The 20,362-nt window shown below is 35.8% G+C and overlaps 1 protein-coding gene across 3 annotated transcripts in view; it reads left to right on the top strand.

Annotated features, from left to right (window-relative positions):
* Positions 1–18,194, top strand: part of LOC136339217 (monocarboxylate transporter 14) — a 28,374-nt gene extending 10,180 nt beyond the window's left edge. For 2 of the 3 annotated variants that reach the window (XM_066282276.1, XM_066282277.1), the window contains exons 2-10: positions 6,075–6,308; positions 9,358–9,949; positions 11,659–11,928; positions 11,986–12,173; positions 12,606–12,819; positions 13,078–13,256; positions 14,522–14,744; positions 15,075–15,362; positions 16,649–18,194. In XM_066282276.1, the coding sequence (XP_066138373.1) occupies positions 6,075–6,308; positions 9,358–9,949; positions 11,659–11,928; positions 11,986–12,173; positions 12,606–12,819; positions 13,078–13,256; positions 14,522–14,744; positions 15,075–15,362; positions 16,649–16,770 (2,310 nt within the window). In that variant the 3' untranslated portion in view covers positions 16,771–18,194. Of the gene's footprint in view, positions 1–173; positions 322–6,074; positions 6,309–9,357; positions 9,950–11,658; positions 11,929–11,985; positions 12,174–12,605; positions 12,820–13,077; positions 13,257–14,521; positions 14,745–15,074; positions 15,363–16,648 lie in introns of those variants that run through there. The other variant, XM_066282278.1, reaches the window with a different exon arrangement.
* Positions 18,195–20,362: the final 2,168 nt, after the last annotated feature.

The following is a 20,362-nucleotide window of genomic DNA, read 5'->3' as shown; positions in this document are numbered from 1 at the left end:
CCTATTGTGATTTATGCAACGGGTTACAGGATAATTTATAGCTAAATATGTTGCCTTGTGAAACGATAATAATCCTTATCGTCTTTATACATACTCATCATGTATATCGGCAAATTAGCTCCTAATCTATAGTCGGTATAATGATCTTAAGTGAGCCCGATTTATCAGACTGTAGATAAAGGTTCAGTTAGAGAGAAACGTTTAGTTCCGAGGCTGGTTAAGGACTCGTCGGTAATCATTATGTCGGTCACGTTTTAATAAATAAAAATTTTTGTCATTCACACTTTTAAAACTCCTATTAGCAAAATGGTTCACTTGAAGGTAAGCTCAAATTTAGTTTGATTTACTTTAGTCCTCTTAGGTCAAATTCTGTTACATGTGTTAGCAGAGAGTTCCCATTTTGATAGTTAGGAAAATTGGATGAATATTGACTTTCTTTGAATTTTCACGTTAATCCAGAGAATCTGGCAGTAACTGCCCTCAAAGTTCCTATAGCACTAAACAAAAGTTACTAAACGATCAACATATTATGTTTCTTGTATATTGAGTGCTAATGTTAAGACACTGTTAAAGGGATAGTTCTTTTCCGATTGAATCCATTTTTATCATCTCAGGCCACATCTCATTGGTTCGCAAACCATTATTTGAAGTGCACATAACTATAACTTTTAACTATACTTTTCGTATAGAATGGCTCATAAAGAGCGCGCAACTAGTGTGGGAAAGTATGTCATTAAAGTGGTTAATAAAGAAATTGCAGAAATAGGGGCTCCTTTGGACCATGCTATAATAATCCCGTAGTAATACCTATGATCTTTAACATGGAAACTTACTGTGTTATAGCTTGGTGAGTTTGTGGTGATTAGTTCAGGTTAGATGCCTTAGAACAGCTATCAAAATATGTAGAAACGTTATATCTTCTATTATTGCCAAGATCACAGTGACTGGAAATTTTTATCGCTCAGCGCTTCAAATTAGAAATAGACTGAAATCCATGAGTTAAGTATATTCAGAATTACCTCTCAACGTTGACCGACCGCCTTACCTTCTATCGTATAGGTAGCGTTTTACGGTACTTGATAAATTTTAACCTTTCATTTTTAACAACGTTTTTGAAGTCAGTTTACAAAAATAAGCCACAGCGAGCCTGTAATAGCACATTACATTACGGGAATAATAAGATGTATGTTACAAGCAAGATGCAAGTTTATGCGATTAAAGCGAGAAATATGTCTCTCTTTTGAGTCCTACACAATGCTTTTCGTACAGCATTATCCTAAAATTATCGAAGTCTTCCTTTTGGTAAACTTTAGAGGTAACATTTGATTAGGTTGATTTGGATATGCGAAGACATCAGCGCGAATTAGCTGGATGCTGTGCGTAATATCATAACATAACAGAATGCAGGTTCGTTACAAAGCACTTCTCGGTAATTGCTGATTTTCCGTTATAGATCATTTTCAGGCAATTTACTGAAAAAGGGATGGAAAGTTTTAAACACACACAAAAATACAAAAATTGCATTTATTTAAGACCTTGTCTGTGGGAAAGTTAAAGCTTCTTAGGTCTGGAAAATCTTCGTTAATGAGAAGTATCCACATCTTTGATCTTAAGTCAGCCATTACAGAAGCTTTAACAGCAAAAGATCTTTTAGATGCCGTTAAAATGTGATACTGGTTTGAGATTAGTTTGATGCGCAAAAAAAAACAAAGCAGTAAAAGAAACAAGGAGGAAAATTAAGAAGACTCATTTGACAAAAAGGGGCTCAATTCTGCTTAAGACTGGCACAATCAGATTTTATATGTGTAAGTTTTTTCTTCACTTGTGAACATTATCAAAAGTTTTCTACTATTACTGCACGAAACAATGAGGCACGTTAGATATTAAAAGCAAACACACATATATGTACACAGTATTGTTTTATTTGATTTCGAAGTTCCTTATGTAAAAACCATTAACCCTTAATCTCTTTGTAACGAGATAATGCAACAGAATGTTCAATTTATTACACACGCTTACAGTGAGTCGATCAACTCTTGAGGGTAATTTTAATGTGACAAACAGCTGCTGGTTTAACAACAATAATTACGTACTCCTATTAACAAGAATGTGATAGAATTTATATTGTAGGACAAGGTCGATTATTTATTATTCAAGAGTGAATTGTTTTAAGTGATTACGTGGTGTAGACTTTGATTTCGTTGCGGTTTAAACGAGTTTAAATGTCCCGCTTTGGCATGTAGTTCGTGATTTTAGATTTCGAGTAGCAAATAGGAGACCAGCAATAAACAGGAGAAATGGACCATTTAGTGGAGATTGCAGATGGCAATAAAATAAATTTAAGCCATGTGGAAACACCTACGGAAATTAACTGACCTACAACAGTTATGTCCAACCGGACGAGTGCTAAAATAAATTTGGAGTGATTTCAAATTGTATTTATCTAATAATACTTTGTACTTATTTTCTCCATAGAGCGTTTTAGAATTCTCTGTGGAATAATTTAGTTTCTTCGAATAAATTAACTGATATTAGCACCAAATTAACAAAAATATTTCGCGACGTGATGACAGAAAAAGGTGGGAGGAACTAAGGAATAGGTACGAAACACCTACTAATTCTAAATTAGGCTATAAAGTTAAGCTTAAAGACTTTCGATTAAGAGAAATCTCTGAATTTTTATTCAATTTCAAAAACTTTTGTAAAGACAAAATCAGAGTGTGTACGTCCATAGAGGATCAAAACTTCCCTACAAATTCGTTAAAAATTGAAGGAAATATTTTTTATGAAAATGCTAGATTACGTCAAATATAGGTTTTATTTGTGAATTTTTTGACGTAATGAACACATGTACGTGGTTACTCACGTACACATGTAGTAGATAAATGTACGTTTTGATTTTTTTCTTACGGAACTCTATGCTGTGATATTTTTGATTTTTTTTGAGAAATTCCGAACTTATTTCATGTAACATACCTATGTTTAAATTTAACAGTTATTGAAATATTTGCGCAATATGGTAATTAGAGTGTCCTGCCAGATTGCCTGACCTCGCCGCTATGAACTTTTTTATGGGGTTATCTGAAACGTAGGATGTATGTAAATAAGCTCAACAAATACTTCATCAAATAATAAGAAACGTTCTTCAGAAATTTGCTTTGCGGATCGTCCACTGTCGGGAAGTCAACGGGGCACAGTTCGAGCATTTAATATATTACATTACAGTAAGTAATTTATGTTGATATTTTTTAAGTATTAACAGTTCTATCGTTACTTTTATTTTTTGTATTTTTTCCCGAAAACTGTTGAATTTAGACATGGATATGAAATACCACACATTGAGAAGAAAACATTTTTCATGAAAATGGTGCAACACAACAAATATTTTTTCTGGTTGTGCATTTTTTGAAGTAATAGACATGTCTACACGGTTACCCGTGTAGTAGATAGAGTTACTTTTTCATTTTTTTCTCATGGGTCACCATGTATATTGTGACGTTTTTGAGTGCCATGAAAAAATCTCAATGTATGGTATTTCATATCCATGTCTAAATTAAACAATTTTCGGGCAAAAAACAAAAAATAAATTTCTCGTGGCATTCAAAAACGTTGCAACATACATGGGGTTCCATAAGAAAAAAATGAAAAAGTAAATTTATCTACTACATAGGTAACCCTGTATACGTGTCTGTTACTTCAAAAAATGCACAACTAGAAACAATATTTGAGGTGTAGCAACATTTTCATGAAAAATGCTTCCTTCAATTTTTAACGAATTTGTGCGGGACTTTGGTTCCCTACTATGGGCATAGTGGGTGTATCGGTCAGTACCAGTGAACAAAAATTCAAACTGAAAATTCACTAACAATGAGCACGTGAATGCGAAATACGAACATACGCCAGGGGTGTATTGCATTTGACTCGCACAGCTACAGGTACGCAAGCGAAAAACTGCAACAGGCACTAACCTGAACTAACTTCAACCATTACAGGCGCCTGGAGAGAAACTGATTGTCGGAAATCAAATTACAACAGCCAAGGCATTCTTGTCCACAGTGTTTATGGATTTAATATTCAAAAGATTCCTAATGTAAATCACAGTCAAGCATTATTTAATTTTGCATGCGAAAACAAAATTCCAGAGACACTTCTAGTACAAACCATAACAATGCCTTAGCTAATTTCTTATCGACGTTTGCCTAATGTTAAACGCATCGCATGTAGCCTTTGGAAATGTTAACGTAGCAACTATAGATAAATTTACCATTTGACCTCAAAAATTCACTTTTACAGACATTTTCAAAGGTACCATTGTAAATTAAACTCGATGGTGATGATAATGAATTAAATTGAAACTATAACAAAAAAAATTGGCGATATTGTAACCGATCCTTGAATTTTCTCTCGTTAACGAAGTATATTAAATATCCACGTTCAAATCAACGACCGTTGACCAATATTAACTAAACATTCACACTTACGCAAAGATGGCTTACGGCAATTTAATATTGCGGTCCAGTGGAAAATTTCATTATTAAAATGATTTAATTTGCTTGTTGGTTTAATTTCTAATGTTATAAGGGTTTCAAACTATTCTTCAAGTTTGCCTAAGTCCGATATTCAACAATTATTGGCGATACATCTGATTGTAAATTGCGATTATCTTGATCGTTATTTCGTGTTTACTACGTTAGTGGTATGGAAATTATGAATATTTCGAAATTCTTTTGAAAGCAATACTCGATGAGTGCTACTTTGTTTATGTGTATATCGTGTGGGTCGAAGTTTGGTTTTCGATTTATATTCATTTACCTACGTTTTTGAACGGCATTACCTTCATTTCGGGCGTTTAACTCAATTAGGAAAGGCTACCACACCAATGAACTAGCAGCTTAACACGGAAGGATTGTACCGTTAACTTTTTCATGATAAACTTAACCTGTTATCAATTGCGGTTTTCGACTGATAGCCTTTTTCTTTCCAACATATTCTACGAGCACAACAAGGGCAATTTTCGATATATGCTGTCGCTTCTCAACATTAGTCACACTTTCATAATGTTACTGTTATTCTTTGTAGAATTCCAAGCTCTCAGCATGAAAACAGAGCTCTAAGTATATCACCTACATTTAAGTCACTTGCCATCATTTGACGAATAGCAATCGCTGTACAGAATCTGAACTAATCTGCAATATTGCAGACAGCTGTTTCTCTAATAATTTGATGAAACTTCTGAAGCTCCATACTTCTTCGGCTGGGCCCGCAATCTTACTGTGAACACTCTGCGTCCCGGGAGGCTTTTATACTCGTGCTTAGTTCGGTTATTGGCAGTGCGCCTCTGACGTCGACTGTACGCATCAACAATTTAGTCCGGTCATTTTTGGAAAGCTTATTTGTTATTAGCAGTATTAGTCCGGGTGTTTTTTGGTTAACAATGTAATCGCGTTTTTGCAAGTCCACAATGTCTATTGATAAAGTTACTGCAACCCACTAATATCACCTGAGGTATTTCTTTATATTCCAAACCTTCTGTATTCAGTTATGAGGTTTTCCATCTAATTATATGGTATTTCTAACTAATTGACTGATTTATCAATTTGAAATTTTCTTACATCACATATCATTAAAGTAACGAGTACATTTTAATAGGGAATCATTAAAAAATCTCTCCGTAGACCGTGAATCGTAAACGTAACACGTGGATTAAGCCATTTGTTATTTACCATGACAAGTCCGACGAATGGCCAAGAACTGGAGATTTGATCCAAGACATGACTCTGATATTTTAACACCCACATCACGTTTTTTTAATGATCTTCATTTTAATTAAGATCAATTATGATAATTAGGCACATGCAAAATCGACGACTGCAATGTGAGGAAATACAAGCAATATATACATCACGTTTCATTTAGCTACGTAAAAATTTAAAGTGCATCCAACATCCTGTTACGTAGTCGCAACAGCAAGGCAGTTTGCCAAGAATGTAATCTTAAATTTGTAAACACACCAAACCAAACAATTTCTGTTTTTCTTTTCCTTTGTGCTGAGTAGTGCTATCTTTTTTTTACAGACTGACAGTGAAGTTGCCTGTGAGGAAACAGCAGGCCTCACCGCAGACCAACAGGAAGGGGATGATGACGAGCTCTCCTACTGCGACTATCACGACCTCCCACCACCCCCCGATGGGGGCTACGGGTGGGTGGTGGTATTTGCTTCGTTCATGTGTAACATGATAGTCGATGGTATTGCCTACACCTTTGGTGTCTTCCTTCAACCCATGGTTGATTATTACGGCGAGTCAAAGGTAAAAGAAAGTGTGATATTGTAATATGACTGAATGCCATGTTCTTTCTCAAAACAGATCCAAAAAGGATATGTATAATTTTATCAGCGAGGGCTTGTGGCTGCTAAGTACATAGTTGCAGCGAATATTAGTTTGTAGAATTTTGATTGAGTTGAGCTCTCCTGGGGAACGACCTCAAAACGCCCTGTGGTGTTGGACTGTGTTGGTCGACCCATTTTGACATCATTCTCAGAAAATGTTCTGGTTTTTAGATTCAACAATTTAGAATGACGTCATCGTTCTTCTCTTCAGCGATTCCTTCTTCTAAAGCTGCTATATGATTGTGATCTCACACATCAACTTTGTTTTCATACCGTTTAGTTAGCAGCAAATCACCTACTTATAGTTTCGAATATACGATCGAAATGAAAACGTAATCAGGCTATATTTGGCTCCTCTCTAAAATTTCAATAAAATTATGAAGTATTTTAGTCTTATGCAGGAAATTGAGCCAATGCAGTGTTTTGATTTTTCTTAGAATAACTTTGAACTTTGAAGCCTGATTAATAAAATATGGCTAGTAAATTGCAAATGTGCTTATTTATTGTTTGCCTGAAATTCTCGGTCGACATATTATTATTTGCTTCTCGCACTGACTCAGCTTTGCTGATGGTTACCACATTTTCAATGATACTAGGACATGGTTGCTAGGTCATAATATGCTTTAATAGTTATTGTTATGACTTCGTTCTGGGTCTTTTATTTTGATGTTCCTGTTTAGTTAGACAACATAGTCGAAATGATAGATTCGCTGTTAATTTCAATCGAACGTTGGCCCTTTCTTGGGCGACATAGATGGTCTCACAGTCCTACACCCTGATTCTCAGCTACGTGCGTGAAAATTTTTTTTGCGATTTGCGTTGTTGTTCAGCTGCAGCTTCGCGCGAGAATGTACCATTTTCTGCATTTTGTCGCTCAAGTCTGAGAAATTCCTCTAAAGGATAAGTAATACAATTTTTCACTACCTGTTTTCTCGATTCCTGTTTTTCGGTCTTTGAGAGAAATGTTGAGGAATGCCTGCGCCTTTTTTGTTATTGTACAAAATATCTTTACTCGATTGTTTTGTTAAACCAAGTACAGGGCGTTCCATCGAAAACATGCCACCTCAGTCATTTGGATAACTGCAAAAATATCGTAGAACGCTGAGACATGTCGATCTTGTTTTCGGGAGGGGCACATGGTGGCTTGGATTTCGAATTTGAATTTATTTGAAACAATCCCCTCTGTAGGAGCAATCAGTTTTGGAATTTCAAATGGGACCTTGAGTCGAGTGACCCCTCATTTTAAAGGTAATATAATCTTTAATACAATACTCAATTTTTGTTACTTTTGACCACCACTTATGAGAAAAATAACGCTCGAAGTGCCTATCTCAATAATTAGATAAAATAAAGCAATTAAATGTTCAAAATGATTTTCCTGCTCCTCCATACAGTGCAACAAACGCTGCTCTATATTTAGTCGAATATTTCCAAGAATTTCAGGGGTGATTAGGCGACACTCTTAAAACATCTATCTCCTTAATTCTTCCACCTTCTTCCCACCGGATTCTTCCAGCGATCTGGAAAAATTCCATAGTAAAACCCAGTGGGGTTAGATACATTTTTTGTTTTAAGTGGCCCCACAAAAGAATCGAGTCGTGTGAAATCAGGTGACTTAAGTGGCCATTCAATGGATCCTCAACAATCTAGCCAGTGGTTGAGGAACTTTTCACACAGAAATGGGCGTACTACTGCTGTAAGATGCTGAGGCGCCCCATTCTGTTGAAACCACAATTCATTTTCAAAAATGTTTTCATGATTTTCGATGGTCTTCACAATCATGCTGTAGATGTGAGTTTCCAGAAGATTCAAGTATAATGCTCTATGGAGATTTATCTGAAGAAAAAATTGTCATATAACTTTGCCGCAGAGACTTCCAGCCCTAACATTCAGCTTTTGAGGGTATTGAGCGTGTTCCTCTCTGAAAAGCTTCGGTTTGAAAGCACTCCAGTGTCGACGGTTATGGCGATAAACCAATCCATTTACGAAAAAGGTACATTAGGCCGAAAAGCAAATCGAGTAAGATAAATTGGGATTCTCCACAAGTCTATCAGTCAACATTTCACAAAACTGGCGACGATCGGGATCGTCCTCGTTAAGTTTATGGACTAATTTAATCTTATAGGGATTGTACTCGTAAGCTTTCAAAGTACGCCAGATACTCGTCCCAGAGATACCTGAAACTTCTGATAGTTTGCGAATTTAGTTAAACCTTTTCTGCTGTCAAACAAATCATTTTCAGAAATACAGCGGTAATGCATAATTCACTTAAAAATTTCGGGCCCATCTCGAATGAAGGAACAAGTGCCAAATCATTTTTAAGCTGCTGAGCGAAATGCAAATAACATCTTAAATGATATTTTGCGTGGATTCCTTTGTCGAAGTAAAAATTATTGTCGTGACAATGAAAAAATGTTGTTTATTTGAATCCTTAAAATTTTTTTTTTATATTTCATCGGACCTTCTGCATACTTTGGATGTGATTTTTTTCAGAACCAGTGGTCGAAAGTAAAAAAATTAGTTATTACGTTTAAGAGAATTTTACTAGTTTCAAAATGAGGGGTCACAATACCCGTGGTCCCATTTGAAATTCCAAAGCTGAATGCGCCCCTACACAAGGGAACCATTTCAATAAACTTGAAATCCGCGTTACCATGTGTCCCTCCTTGAAAACAGATTGGTGGTGTCTTGACGTGTTACGATATTTTTGGCATTTATCCAAAATAACTGAGGTGGAAAGTTTTCGATGGAACGCCCTTTATAAAAGATGTGTGTGAAGTATCGGCTAAAGTCCCTACTTGAGCGTAACGCGACAGAGAATGTATTCGCAGCGCTCACCAATTTTCCACGCCTCGCCTACAGCTCGCTCTGAACATACTTAGCCTGCCCAGCAAAACTCTATTTTCAGGTCTTGTAACATAAATAACCGTGGACTGAGTTCATATCAATTTTATTTCTCTTTGTTTCAGGGAAAAACGGCATGGGTTGGCTCTCTTCTCTCAGGGATGTATCTTAGTGCCGGTCCTCTAGTCAGTGCCCTCACGAACAAATATGGTTGTCGCGCAGTGTGCATAAGTGGTGCCATAATTTCCACGTCCGCCTTCGTGTTGTCAGTGTTCTGTTCAACAGTGAACTCCTTAATGTTAATATACGGTTTTATAGGTGGAATTGGTTTCGGTTTAATCTACTTGCCAGCCGTAGTGTGCGTGGGGTACTACTTCGAAACCAAACGGTCCCTCGCTACGGGCATCGCGGTGTGCGGTTCGGGGGTTGGTACCTTTGCATTTGCTCCCCTTGCCGATATGCTTTTACAATCGTACGGTTGGAGGGGTGCAAATTTAATTTTAGCAGGATTTATTTTAAATTGCGTCTTATTTGGGGCGTTGATGCGGCCGCTGACTTATCCGAAGGAGTCGGGAGAGAAGCCGTTGTTACAGAGAATGGCCGAGGAACGCCGGATCCAGATGGAAAGGGGTAGCATCGGAGGTTCTTATTTTATGGTTCAACTGCCTGACGGAACCATGGAGAAGAGGATGAAGCAGCCGTTAAATATAGATCCAGGTTTGTTTGGTTCTCATCAATCCTTCATATAATGAATGAACGTGGGGAGTCGTCGTGCTAATTATAATAGTAATAAAAACTTCCATGTGTAAGAGGTGCTCAGGCAAATAGAAAACAGATTTATAAGTTTATTGCCATTGTAAATTAGATAACAATGTATGGTTACTTTATGACACGCTGCTAGCTGTTGCAAAGAGGATTATTTTTATTGTTATTAAGCGGTTTTCCTGTTTGTGGATAACAAAGCTCATTATCCAAATTTTCGCCTGGTGGTTTTTAAACTTTAAACCCCACTTAAATTGTTACGTTTTGTCAATAAGGAGGTTTAACAAGTAATGTGATATAATCGACTTTCGACTCGTCGATGATATTTAGATTTATGTTATTTTAAACATTCAACGTCCTTTACAGTTTATCTTCTTACTCTTTTGTTTGAATATTTTTTACATTTTTCGGTATGGTTTTGCTGTTGGCGTGCGAGATTATTCAACTTTTCAAGATTTCGGCAATCAAAATCAAAAGTTCCTGAGCGTATTTTAGGTGTTTGTGTACTCGTAAATAATCTTTTTATTTTTTCAAATAGAACAAATAAACCAATTAAGCGTCTATGAGAATGAATCAAACTAATGACGTGCTTTCCTACACTTTAAACCAAATATGTAATTATTTTGTGTCCATATGTAGGCTAAACAGTTTCGAAGCACCGGTACCCATGGGCACCAGATTAAGCTTTAGAGAGTTATGTCGCATCTCTTACCGGAAGCGTTGGCTCTGATGAGAAATAGAAAATTTTCATGTCGATGCACTTTTCCCAATTATGAGAACTCCTCATTAAAAACTCAGAGTTTGTTCACTATTTTATATATATATTAATTCCTTAGTGTGGAAAGAATTAACTTTAGATTGCGAAGCCATTTTAATTTGCAATAAACTTCGAATTTAGTTCAAATTAAAATATATTAAAAATAAAATTATTTAAAATGAATAAATATTCTAAATACATATCATGATATTTTTAGTTTGAGGGATGTGTTCCACAAATACAAGCTGACTATAAAAACGATTTTCGTTTGCCATTTGTCAAGAAATTCAACCTCGTGTAATAGTTTCTTGTATGGTTTAGCTGTGCGGTTATTTTAGATATAATATATACTTTTTGAAAATGTCTCAAAATTGTCACTCATCAAGTGCAAAATCAAAATCCTGCAATTTTACGAAACATTCGAAAATGTAATCCTGAATTTCAATATAGAAGTCTGTACCTGTACAAAATTATCATTAGTTTATTGCCCAATTACACTTTTTCACTTTTTGTATAAATAAGAGAAAAAAAATGTTTATATATAAGTTGGATAACGGCACATAATTATCTATCGTCTAATATTACATAAGTTTCCTATGTATTAGTTGGTCATGAGATATTTCCAGTTACTAAATGCCCCAATGCAGCGTTATCCACGTAGCACCCAGTTGCGTATAAGAAAATAAATATTAAATTATCAGCTCAGTCAAGGAGGGAGAGTGATTGAAAATACTTTTGGTATTTCAGTGTCTCGCTTTGGAATATATAGAAAACTCATTTTTAGAGCTTCCATCGAAACTGCAATTAGCATTGCACCCTACATGTTTACGTAATAACTCATTTCCACGTTTAATTAACATTTTCAGGGTGAAACATATGATCACTTATACTTTAATAACCTCACTAGGTGTTCATTCAAGTCTCAATTTGGACCAGTTGGCCCCGGGCACCCCCATAACACCAATTCCAACAGTTCCAACCCTTCCGACCATCGCCGAGGTGAAAATCACCGACCAAAGTGGTAGCTCTGGCAGCCCCAGCCCTGGCGAGAGTCAAACCGAAATCAAACATCCTCGTCTTCTGGAGCTCAAGAATCAAACCAACACCGCAGAGAGTGGCAAAGACCCGAAACTGCCAAGAAACGCTAGTCAGCCCGCTTTCTCCTCACAAATGCCAGGTAAAGTATGAAATGTTTTGAATTAGTTCGAAGCAAAGTCTTTATTTTTCGAGTTAGGTTTACCTAAAAACGGTTCGGTACCGACTTTCGATAGGATAAGGAAAACATCCGTCGGGGAGAGATTCAAACCAACCCTGGACCCGATTAAGTCAGCTTCGAGGGGGAAAATTGGGTCCAATGCTGATATGCGCAGACTCAGAAATACGTCTACAGGGTCGTTTCTTAGTCGAAATAATAATAGTGAGGTAAGTAAGGGTAATAAAAATTGTTGAAGATTTGTTAGCGTTTATGCAAAATGGCCGTAACACTTATTATTCACATAATGGAGATGTGACACATTTCTTTTCTAATATAAAACTTCTGTGATTTGCTTTGATGTTTTAATTAAAGTCTGTAACAATGCCTATAGACATTCATCTGAATTCGTCTGAAGCCCTTTGTAATTGCCAGCAAGCGAACAGGATCATTCGAACTCAGATTGAATGAGCATTACACGTAGGAAGTCGATTTTAAAAAAATTTAAATTCGGTTCATTTCTCTTTCCTAACCGTTTTTCTAATTTCAGTATGTTAATTTTTAAATGAACTTTTTTCAATAGTACTGATTGGATTTTGTAGCTGTACACGTGCTATTGTTATTGAAGAAATTCCACACAGTTAAAATTTCTCTCATTTTAGGTAGATGTAGAAAGCTTAGGCTTTACGACATCAAAACTGTCTCTGGCGAGTAAAAAAGGGAACATGGTGAGGCCGATGTCTCGAAAAGACATTTTTTATTCCGGCTCCATTACGAACTTACCAGAGTTTCACCAATCCCAAAAGTCCCTAACTAACTACCGACAAAGTATTATGAGTATTCCCAAGATGAAGCAGTTAGAAGAAGATGGCTCTCGTAAGTTGGATTGTATTTTCCTCTTATAGTTGATTTTCATTATATATCTAGAAAGGCACAGAAACAGTTCTTTTATTTTATCGAATATAGAAGACGCAAGATATACGATGTAATTGCTCGTTGCGTAACTATCAACTAACAATTATTTCTTGCATTATAACACAATTATTGTTTATTTACAATATTTTTATTTATATTTCTATTTACAATTGTATTATAAAATTTCACCTAAGCTGATTGAAATGTGTTTTTATTTAGCTGCCGACATTTGTCCTTGCCTAGCCTTACCCGAAAGTTTCAAATCGGCATTGTCACAAATGATGGACATGAGCCTACTGAAGAATCCAGTGTTCATGTTTATAGCTGTGTCTAATCTCTTTGGTATGGCCGGCTTGTATGTACCGTTTGTATACCTCGCAGACTGTGCCAAAAGTAATGTAAGTATCAAAGGATTAGTTTCACTTTAATGGTTATTAAAAGACGATGCGAAATCGAGCGATTCGCAACACTTTTGTGAACATTCTTCTTGTCTTTGTGACGGTTTATAGATTGCCACACTATTAGAACTTTGTCATTAAGGTTTTAGGAATTTAGTTTGGGCTATAGTTTTCGTACCGGAGCTGCTTTTTAATAGAAAAAAAACAAATAAAATTTCAACAATCTTTAAATTCTCCTGTATATTTAGTAACTGACTTCAAAGTAATCGAATCTGGGACCATAAATTTTTCCATATATCTGAATTAACAAACCGCACACGTTTTCAATTTGCATTATTAGGGCGGAGAAGATTGCCGAGCTAGCTAATGTGAAAAAGAAAATAATGCAGATTTATGCAAGCAAAATGGAGATAAATGAAGTATTGTAACGTATTATTTAACACATTTTACGTTGTTGTATTATAATTTTTCCTGCATAATGCGTATTTCGATTAATCCCTTATTCATCATAAGTCTGACATTATTAATATGTAACACTGTATGTAATATGCGACGGAGGTGAACCGTTTTTCCCAGATTAAAAAATATATAATATTTCATTTTTTTATGTTTTTGTCCTATAACTCGCATAATCATTATAAGTTCAAAAACGGAGTTTAAGTTCAAGCCAGGCTTAAATTGACACTTTTATATGTGCAACTGTCAATTTGAGGCATTTTAAGTGTCATTTTAAAGTCGGCGCAAATGGCTCCAAAAATCCTTCCTCTACGGAATTTGGAACAGCCACTAATATATCATTGTTCCATTCATGGAAAGTAGACAACTAGACTTCGTGAACAAAGCGTCGCTCTTTGGGGGAACGATTCCATTCTCAACAAGACTGACATATCGAGAACCTGGATGAAGCATTAATATGGAACAATGGATAAATTTATTTGTTAGCAGTTGTCACTCAGCTCTTTAATGATAAAAAAAATGTCTTAATCAACGTCCTCCGTCCACAATTTACTGAATATGGCGAGGTTCTTTTTTAATGATCCTCGTTACAATAACCGTAGTCGTTCAGGATGCAAATCCATGAAACCATTTATGACCTTTAGTACCGCGCAAATCGTGACATAACCAGAAACCCTAGTCAATCCTATTTTTCGCGGGGAGGAGAGGAGGTTCAAACGTTTTTGATTTTGAGGTTTTTGAATAATAAGATTTTCACACAATAAAACGAACGAAGTCCTAGCCGAATATATACTTTACGGATATTTCAGGGTGTTAATGACACTTACGCATCATTGCTGATTTCAATCATCGGCATAACGAATACAGTGGGCCGTGTCGCATGTGGTTATTTCGCCGATTTTCCGCAAGTGAACGCCCTCATGGTAAACAACATTTGCTTGGTGATTTCAACAATTGCTGTCGCTGCGACGCCACTGTGCCACTCGTATGCCTCTTATGTTGTTATGGCTATAGCCTTTGGTATTGCAGTGTGTAAGTATTTTTTTAAATATATTAGGGCAATGTGTCTTGATCAACTTCACTTTGTCCATAAATTTCAATAATGATAGAATCAGTAGCATAGATAACGCGACAGTAATAGTTGACATGAAATAACCACTTTGTCCACTATTTAACATTTCTACACTTTAATACCTCACTCTGTATACATGAAAAGAAAACAGCATTTATATATTTTTTTATGATGATTTGTTAAATTCCTACGACTTCGTGGTTCAACGAAGGCATTGCACCACAGTTGCCAACCCTGCATAGTTAAGAACATCCTGTAGAATCAACATACTGATAATAGACTACTTCCAGCTGGCTATATTTCTCTTACCTCTATAATCCTTGTGGACCTCTTGGGGCTCGACAAGCTCACCAATGCCTTCGGCCTGCTGATTCTATTTCGTGGAGCGGCGGCCATAGTCGGCTCCCCGTTAGCAGGAGCTATTTTAGATGCAACTAATTCATATAATATTCCGTTTTACGTGGCTGGCAGCCTGTTTGCCGTGTCCGCCATAACCAGCTTTCTCGCGCCTTACATGAAAAGGTTTGAAGGCCAGGAAGAGCAAACTCAGGCCGAGGGCGATGCGCTCACTCCAATAGGTGAGAAGATGTTTTTTTGATTGATTTGCATGTTCATCCTGTTTCACTTCGTACATTTCGTATGTTTACTTGTTTATTTCGTGTTTTTGGATTCATTGTTTATTTTAGTACAAATTTGTAAAATATCGTTGGTTGTGTAGATTCCTTTTGCTTCCTTATTATTATTTTTAACTGAGTAAATACTATTTTTTGTGATATAATTGTTCGCAAAATTAATAAACATTTATATTAAGTAATTAATGGTTAAATCTATACTAAAATATTCCTACTCGTTTTTCACAGCCGTGGCTATGTTCAACTCGTTAATCTACAATTTTGATTTTGATCAGGGATAGAATTCTGGTAATCGAAAAAAGCTCACATAGCGAACTCGGATTTATGCACTAAATATATCCGTGGCACATTGATGGCATATAAGTATACAGGCTGCTTCCGAAAGATTGGACCTCAGTTGCCTTAAAACACAATTTATATACCACACAGTATCACGTCAATTTATATTTTCCTATTATTTTTTCTTACTCAGATTAATGATAAATAAGATCCGCAGAATGGTCCACGTACCCAAGAAAATCAAACTGGTCAATATCGACACTTTGCAGACTCGAAAAGCTAACTGTGCTCGGACAATTTACAAACTAAAAGTATAGGAGCAAACCTTCCAGATCGTATTTTTAGTTTTAGTAACAATTGGTCCAAATACCTGAATGCCCAATGTTGTGTGGTTGGAGGATAGAGGAAAAACGATTACAGCTAGAAAAAAAAGGGTTTAGTTCAGAGTGTTAGTAGTTTTTTAGATGCTAAGGATGAAACATTTTTGGCTATATAAGGTATCTCAAAATTACAGTATAGCATTCAGTTTTCTTCCGTTAAATTCAAGACTGTTTATGTTATAGCCCTTCAAAACTCTGACATTTCTTTTGCATTATTAGGCCACTATAGGTGTCCTCAGATCAAAGCATTCCCCTTTATTTAATTTATTATAAAAAAAAATTTAAAATCGTTCAACTCTGTACCTGGATATTGTGCAACACTTTTAAAACGTTTTTTGAGGAAAACCCAATCCGGGCATGCTCACTGAGATAATTCCCGGTCTCACCGTTTCAGCCTTCTAGTGTCTGGTCTGCTTAATACCCCAACATATGTAGATACAGCATTACATTATTAGGGTGCATACCGTTTAATTTTCATTTACTTTCACTGTCACCCAACCTGATGTAAATAGTGCATGTGAAAAAGCTTCCTGGACAATATCAGAAACATTCTTGGAAACCCCATCTTTTTAGATGAAGACGAGGAAGAGGACGAGCCAATCACTATGGGAGGGAAGAGACCACTGCCTAAAATAGTAGAAACCTCATCCAGCCCGAATGAGAAGGAAATTAAGCAAATTGAGTCCGTTTTGTAAGTCATATGAGAGAGTGGCATTTTTGCTGAATTCGAACTGATGTCAAACACAAACCGTTATAGCCGACTTTAACGCGTAATTACCAAGAAGTTTTGGCAGGGTTATTTTGAGTTTGTTGTGAAGAATTATTTAGAATGTCGATCCTCAATGTTTCTCTGCAAATTTTTGAATAAAAATACCTGGAATCATATTATAATATAATTAATTATATATACGAAATACGGATATTCACCAAAGAAAAAATAACTTTGTGCTTGATACATTTACCGAAAAGTCGCCTATAAATAATATTAAGATAATTAAGGGTCAAATGTGATAATGGGTCTATTTATTATTGTAAATATGAAGGCACTGTTTGCATGAGCTGTAAGATTCAAAATCTATCTTAAAGAAACTTTAAATATGGATTTTAAATGGGTCAGTCCAGCGTGTAGGTGTGATAATAAACTTAATAAATAGGCCCATAAATTTAGATTACTGCATGTTTGTGTATGACATTATCAAGACGAACTATACTTACGTGTGTAAAGTTGATCAGTATGCTTGAAGAGTATTAGAAATGGTAGGAAAACGTCGAGGCTGAGAGTGATTAAGAATCATTTGTTGTTGTGGGCGTATTTTATTAATTGACCTGACCTGTGGAATTAAAGCAAAATCAGGTTTAGCTATCGAAATAATTATTAAATTATGGCTTTATCCTGTTCACGCGCTGAACTATAGTATTGCGTGTGAAATGATTAGCGTGCTGTTTTTTCGTAATGGCTAGTAGCGTGAATTTCGGTAATAACCAAGGCCGTAGCTTTTTCCTTAAGCGCATGGAATTATGGAGAATTAAGGCAAATGCTCCTTAAATAAAGGAATTATTTTTGTATCATTTTGATTTAGGAATAATCGTAGATCGTTTTTCTAACTACAACTGAACCAAAATGTATGTAAGCTCGGGCCACTAAATTCAAAAGTCCTTCTCTGAGACATTTTAAGCCATGTTTATGTATATACTTTTGGAAATTAGCTTTTTAACAATGCAACAGTATTGTCCGACTTTTTTACGAAAGGAAAATGTATTTTTATTGTACCAATACAGCTTGTAGGACGTATAGGTAATTTTAACTTTAGGTAGGTAGGTGATTAATAATTGATTAAATGAAATAATAATAATCGTAGTTACTGTATAAACTTAATTGACATAAAGAAATCGTCCAATTATAAATTTCTCTCTGTCTGTTGTGCAGCGAATTAGGTAAGCTGCCTGCCTGCGTAATCCGACTTTTGTATAAGTGCTCAGAAGCGACTTGTCTTACAATAAAATACTTCGCCACTTTGTCGTTTAAACTATGTATAGTAAACTGTATTGTATCTGTGCAGTTATTTGACTATTTTATGTAAAAAATGAAATACAACTAATTGTTATGTGATCTCGGAAATGTATTTTTATTATTATTTGTTGGATGTATCAATTGATACAATGATGATGCCACCACTGAAGTTCTGTTTTGCATTAGACACACAATCAGGGCTCTAACAATGAGATAGTCACTCAGACGCACCCAGTTTAAAACGATGTTTAAGGCCAATTCTAAAGAAACATTATTACGAAATATTGCCAAAAAACTGAAAGTTCCCTTGGAGCAAAATTAAACCGTTATGCGTAGGTCTCCAAATGTTTACTTGCTGAGATACGTATAGCTTCTAGGGCTCATCAATAACATTAACTGAACTAAGAATTTAAATTTGCAATCCACTCCTCGTCAACCTAATTTCAAAGCATAATTTTAGAGTTTTGTGTTTTCAAAAAAAATCTAAGAATTTTGGCAGCAATACAGAGATTACTTGCTGCCAATTTATAATTTAAGAAATAACTTTGAATACACAGAGAGTACATATTCGTTTTGCTCAACTTTTTTGTTTAGTAACTCCGCCGCCGATAATGAGTCATACCTTTATGTTCGGTTTCTCGCTAAGGTAAATTAGGCCAGTTGGGTTTCCAGGTATTCTTGGAACGCTCAATTCAAAACAGTCCAGCCGCCAGGATAAACTCTCCTGAGAAATATAAAGTTATCATTAAGCCATTGACGAGTCCATCTCCCACGTGCCTTCAGATCTTTCTCGATACGAGTCGATCTCAGACCATCTCAATGTGTTATTATTATTTTTTAACTATCTTAAATTCTAATTTCCGCCGATAAAATTTCTGTAGTGATAATTTGCACTTTTTCTCTTTTCGGGGGTAATGGAGGGGGGGGGTCTTGATCGACTAAGTTTTGCAAATGTTAATAAAACAGAATACCCCTTTCTTTGTAGATGATACTTCTGATTTACATATATTTGTGGACCGGTTGCACATTAACTGCTGTCAATGTAATGCATACTGGAAAAGCAATTTTCCTGTCTCGAGTGAATTTAAAAAGATGCAATAATTAATTTTGTATTGAATATTAATTTGATTTTCGTACTTCTTGCTGATCGTTTTGATGAAATTTCTTTCCAAGAGAGATGGTTATGCAGGCACTCTATTACATGTAGGGCACAAATTGTACTTTGTACCGTTCATCTCTGAGTTGTCCTGAACATATTAGAATTATTGAGAATTCGGAACTTCGGCAGTAATATGTTCTTGTTTTTTTCCGACTTTATTGCCATTTATATGAGTATAGAAATATCGATAGAAGCCCATATTGCTGCTATGGATAACAGCGCAAAGTCGTAGAAAATAAGCTTATTTTATTATTAATGCGCGTCCTACTCGTAGGAAACGAAGATGAACGGAAATCGAGAGTTTTTCAATTAGATTTTTGAGTGGGAAACAATGCAATATCCTGCCAATGGTTAGAAAAATAAGTACTAAAACTGGTTTCCCTTCCTTTTCACATACAAAACCTTTTAGGAAAAGGAGTAAAAAACATTCATCATTCAACAGATTTATTCCTGCCCCTGACTTTAACTGTGCCGTAAGAGAGTCAGTGTTTTGCGCCAACGAATTGGGCCATCTTTTTTAGTATGCAATTTTAAATATATTATTCTGCATGGTTTATTAGGTTTTTATTGCGAGACCGGTCGTTATGAGTCAAATAAGGTTTGAATTTATCTTTTCATTTACGACGAAAGTGAGGAGGTTTTAAGGAACGTTCAACGACTAGAAAGTTATGAGGCTCTACGTGGGCGGAGTAACGAGAGGTATTATACTTAATAATTTGGCCCTATCTCAACGGAGCAGGCTTAAGGTACAAGTGTAGTAAAGGATTCTGGAAGTGTGAAGAGCATAAGCAGCTCTTACAATCAAATAAATCAGATCAATTACATATGCTCCTTAACGAAAGTGATGAAACGGTTTATGTAATCAACTTGCTTGTCCGGCGACATCTCAACCCAGATATACCTAATCACTGGAGTAGCAGAGGAAGATTAGTAAATTGGCCGGCGCGATTCCCTGATCTGAACCTTCTTGATTTTTTTTTTGGGTCGCATCAAACATTTAGTGTATGAAAGATCTGTTGACAGTGAAGAGGAGTTGCTAGCAAGGGCGATGGTCGCCTACACATAAATCCACAAGACCTAGAATATTTCAACGTGTTGAAATATTTAAGGTGTGAAA

Source organism: Euwallacea fornicatus, chromosome 5 (genome assembly GCF_040115645.1).
Source record: "Euwallacea fornicatus isolate EFF26 chromosome 5, ASM4011564v1, whole genome shotgun sequence".
Taxonomy (NCBI): domain Eukaryota; kingdom Metazoa; phylum Arthropoda; class Insecta; order Coleoptera; family Curculionidae; genus Euwallacea; species Euwallacea fornicatus.
Note: the sequence above shows the minus strand (reverse complement) of the source record. Positions and strands in the feature narration are given on the sequence as shown.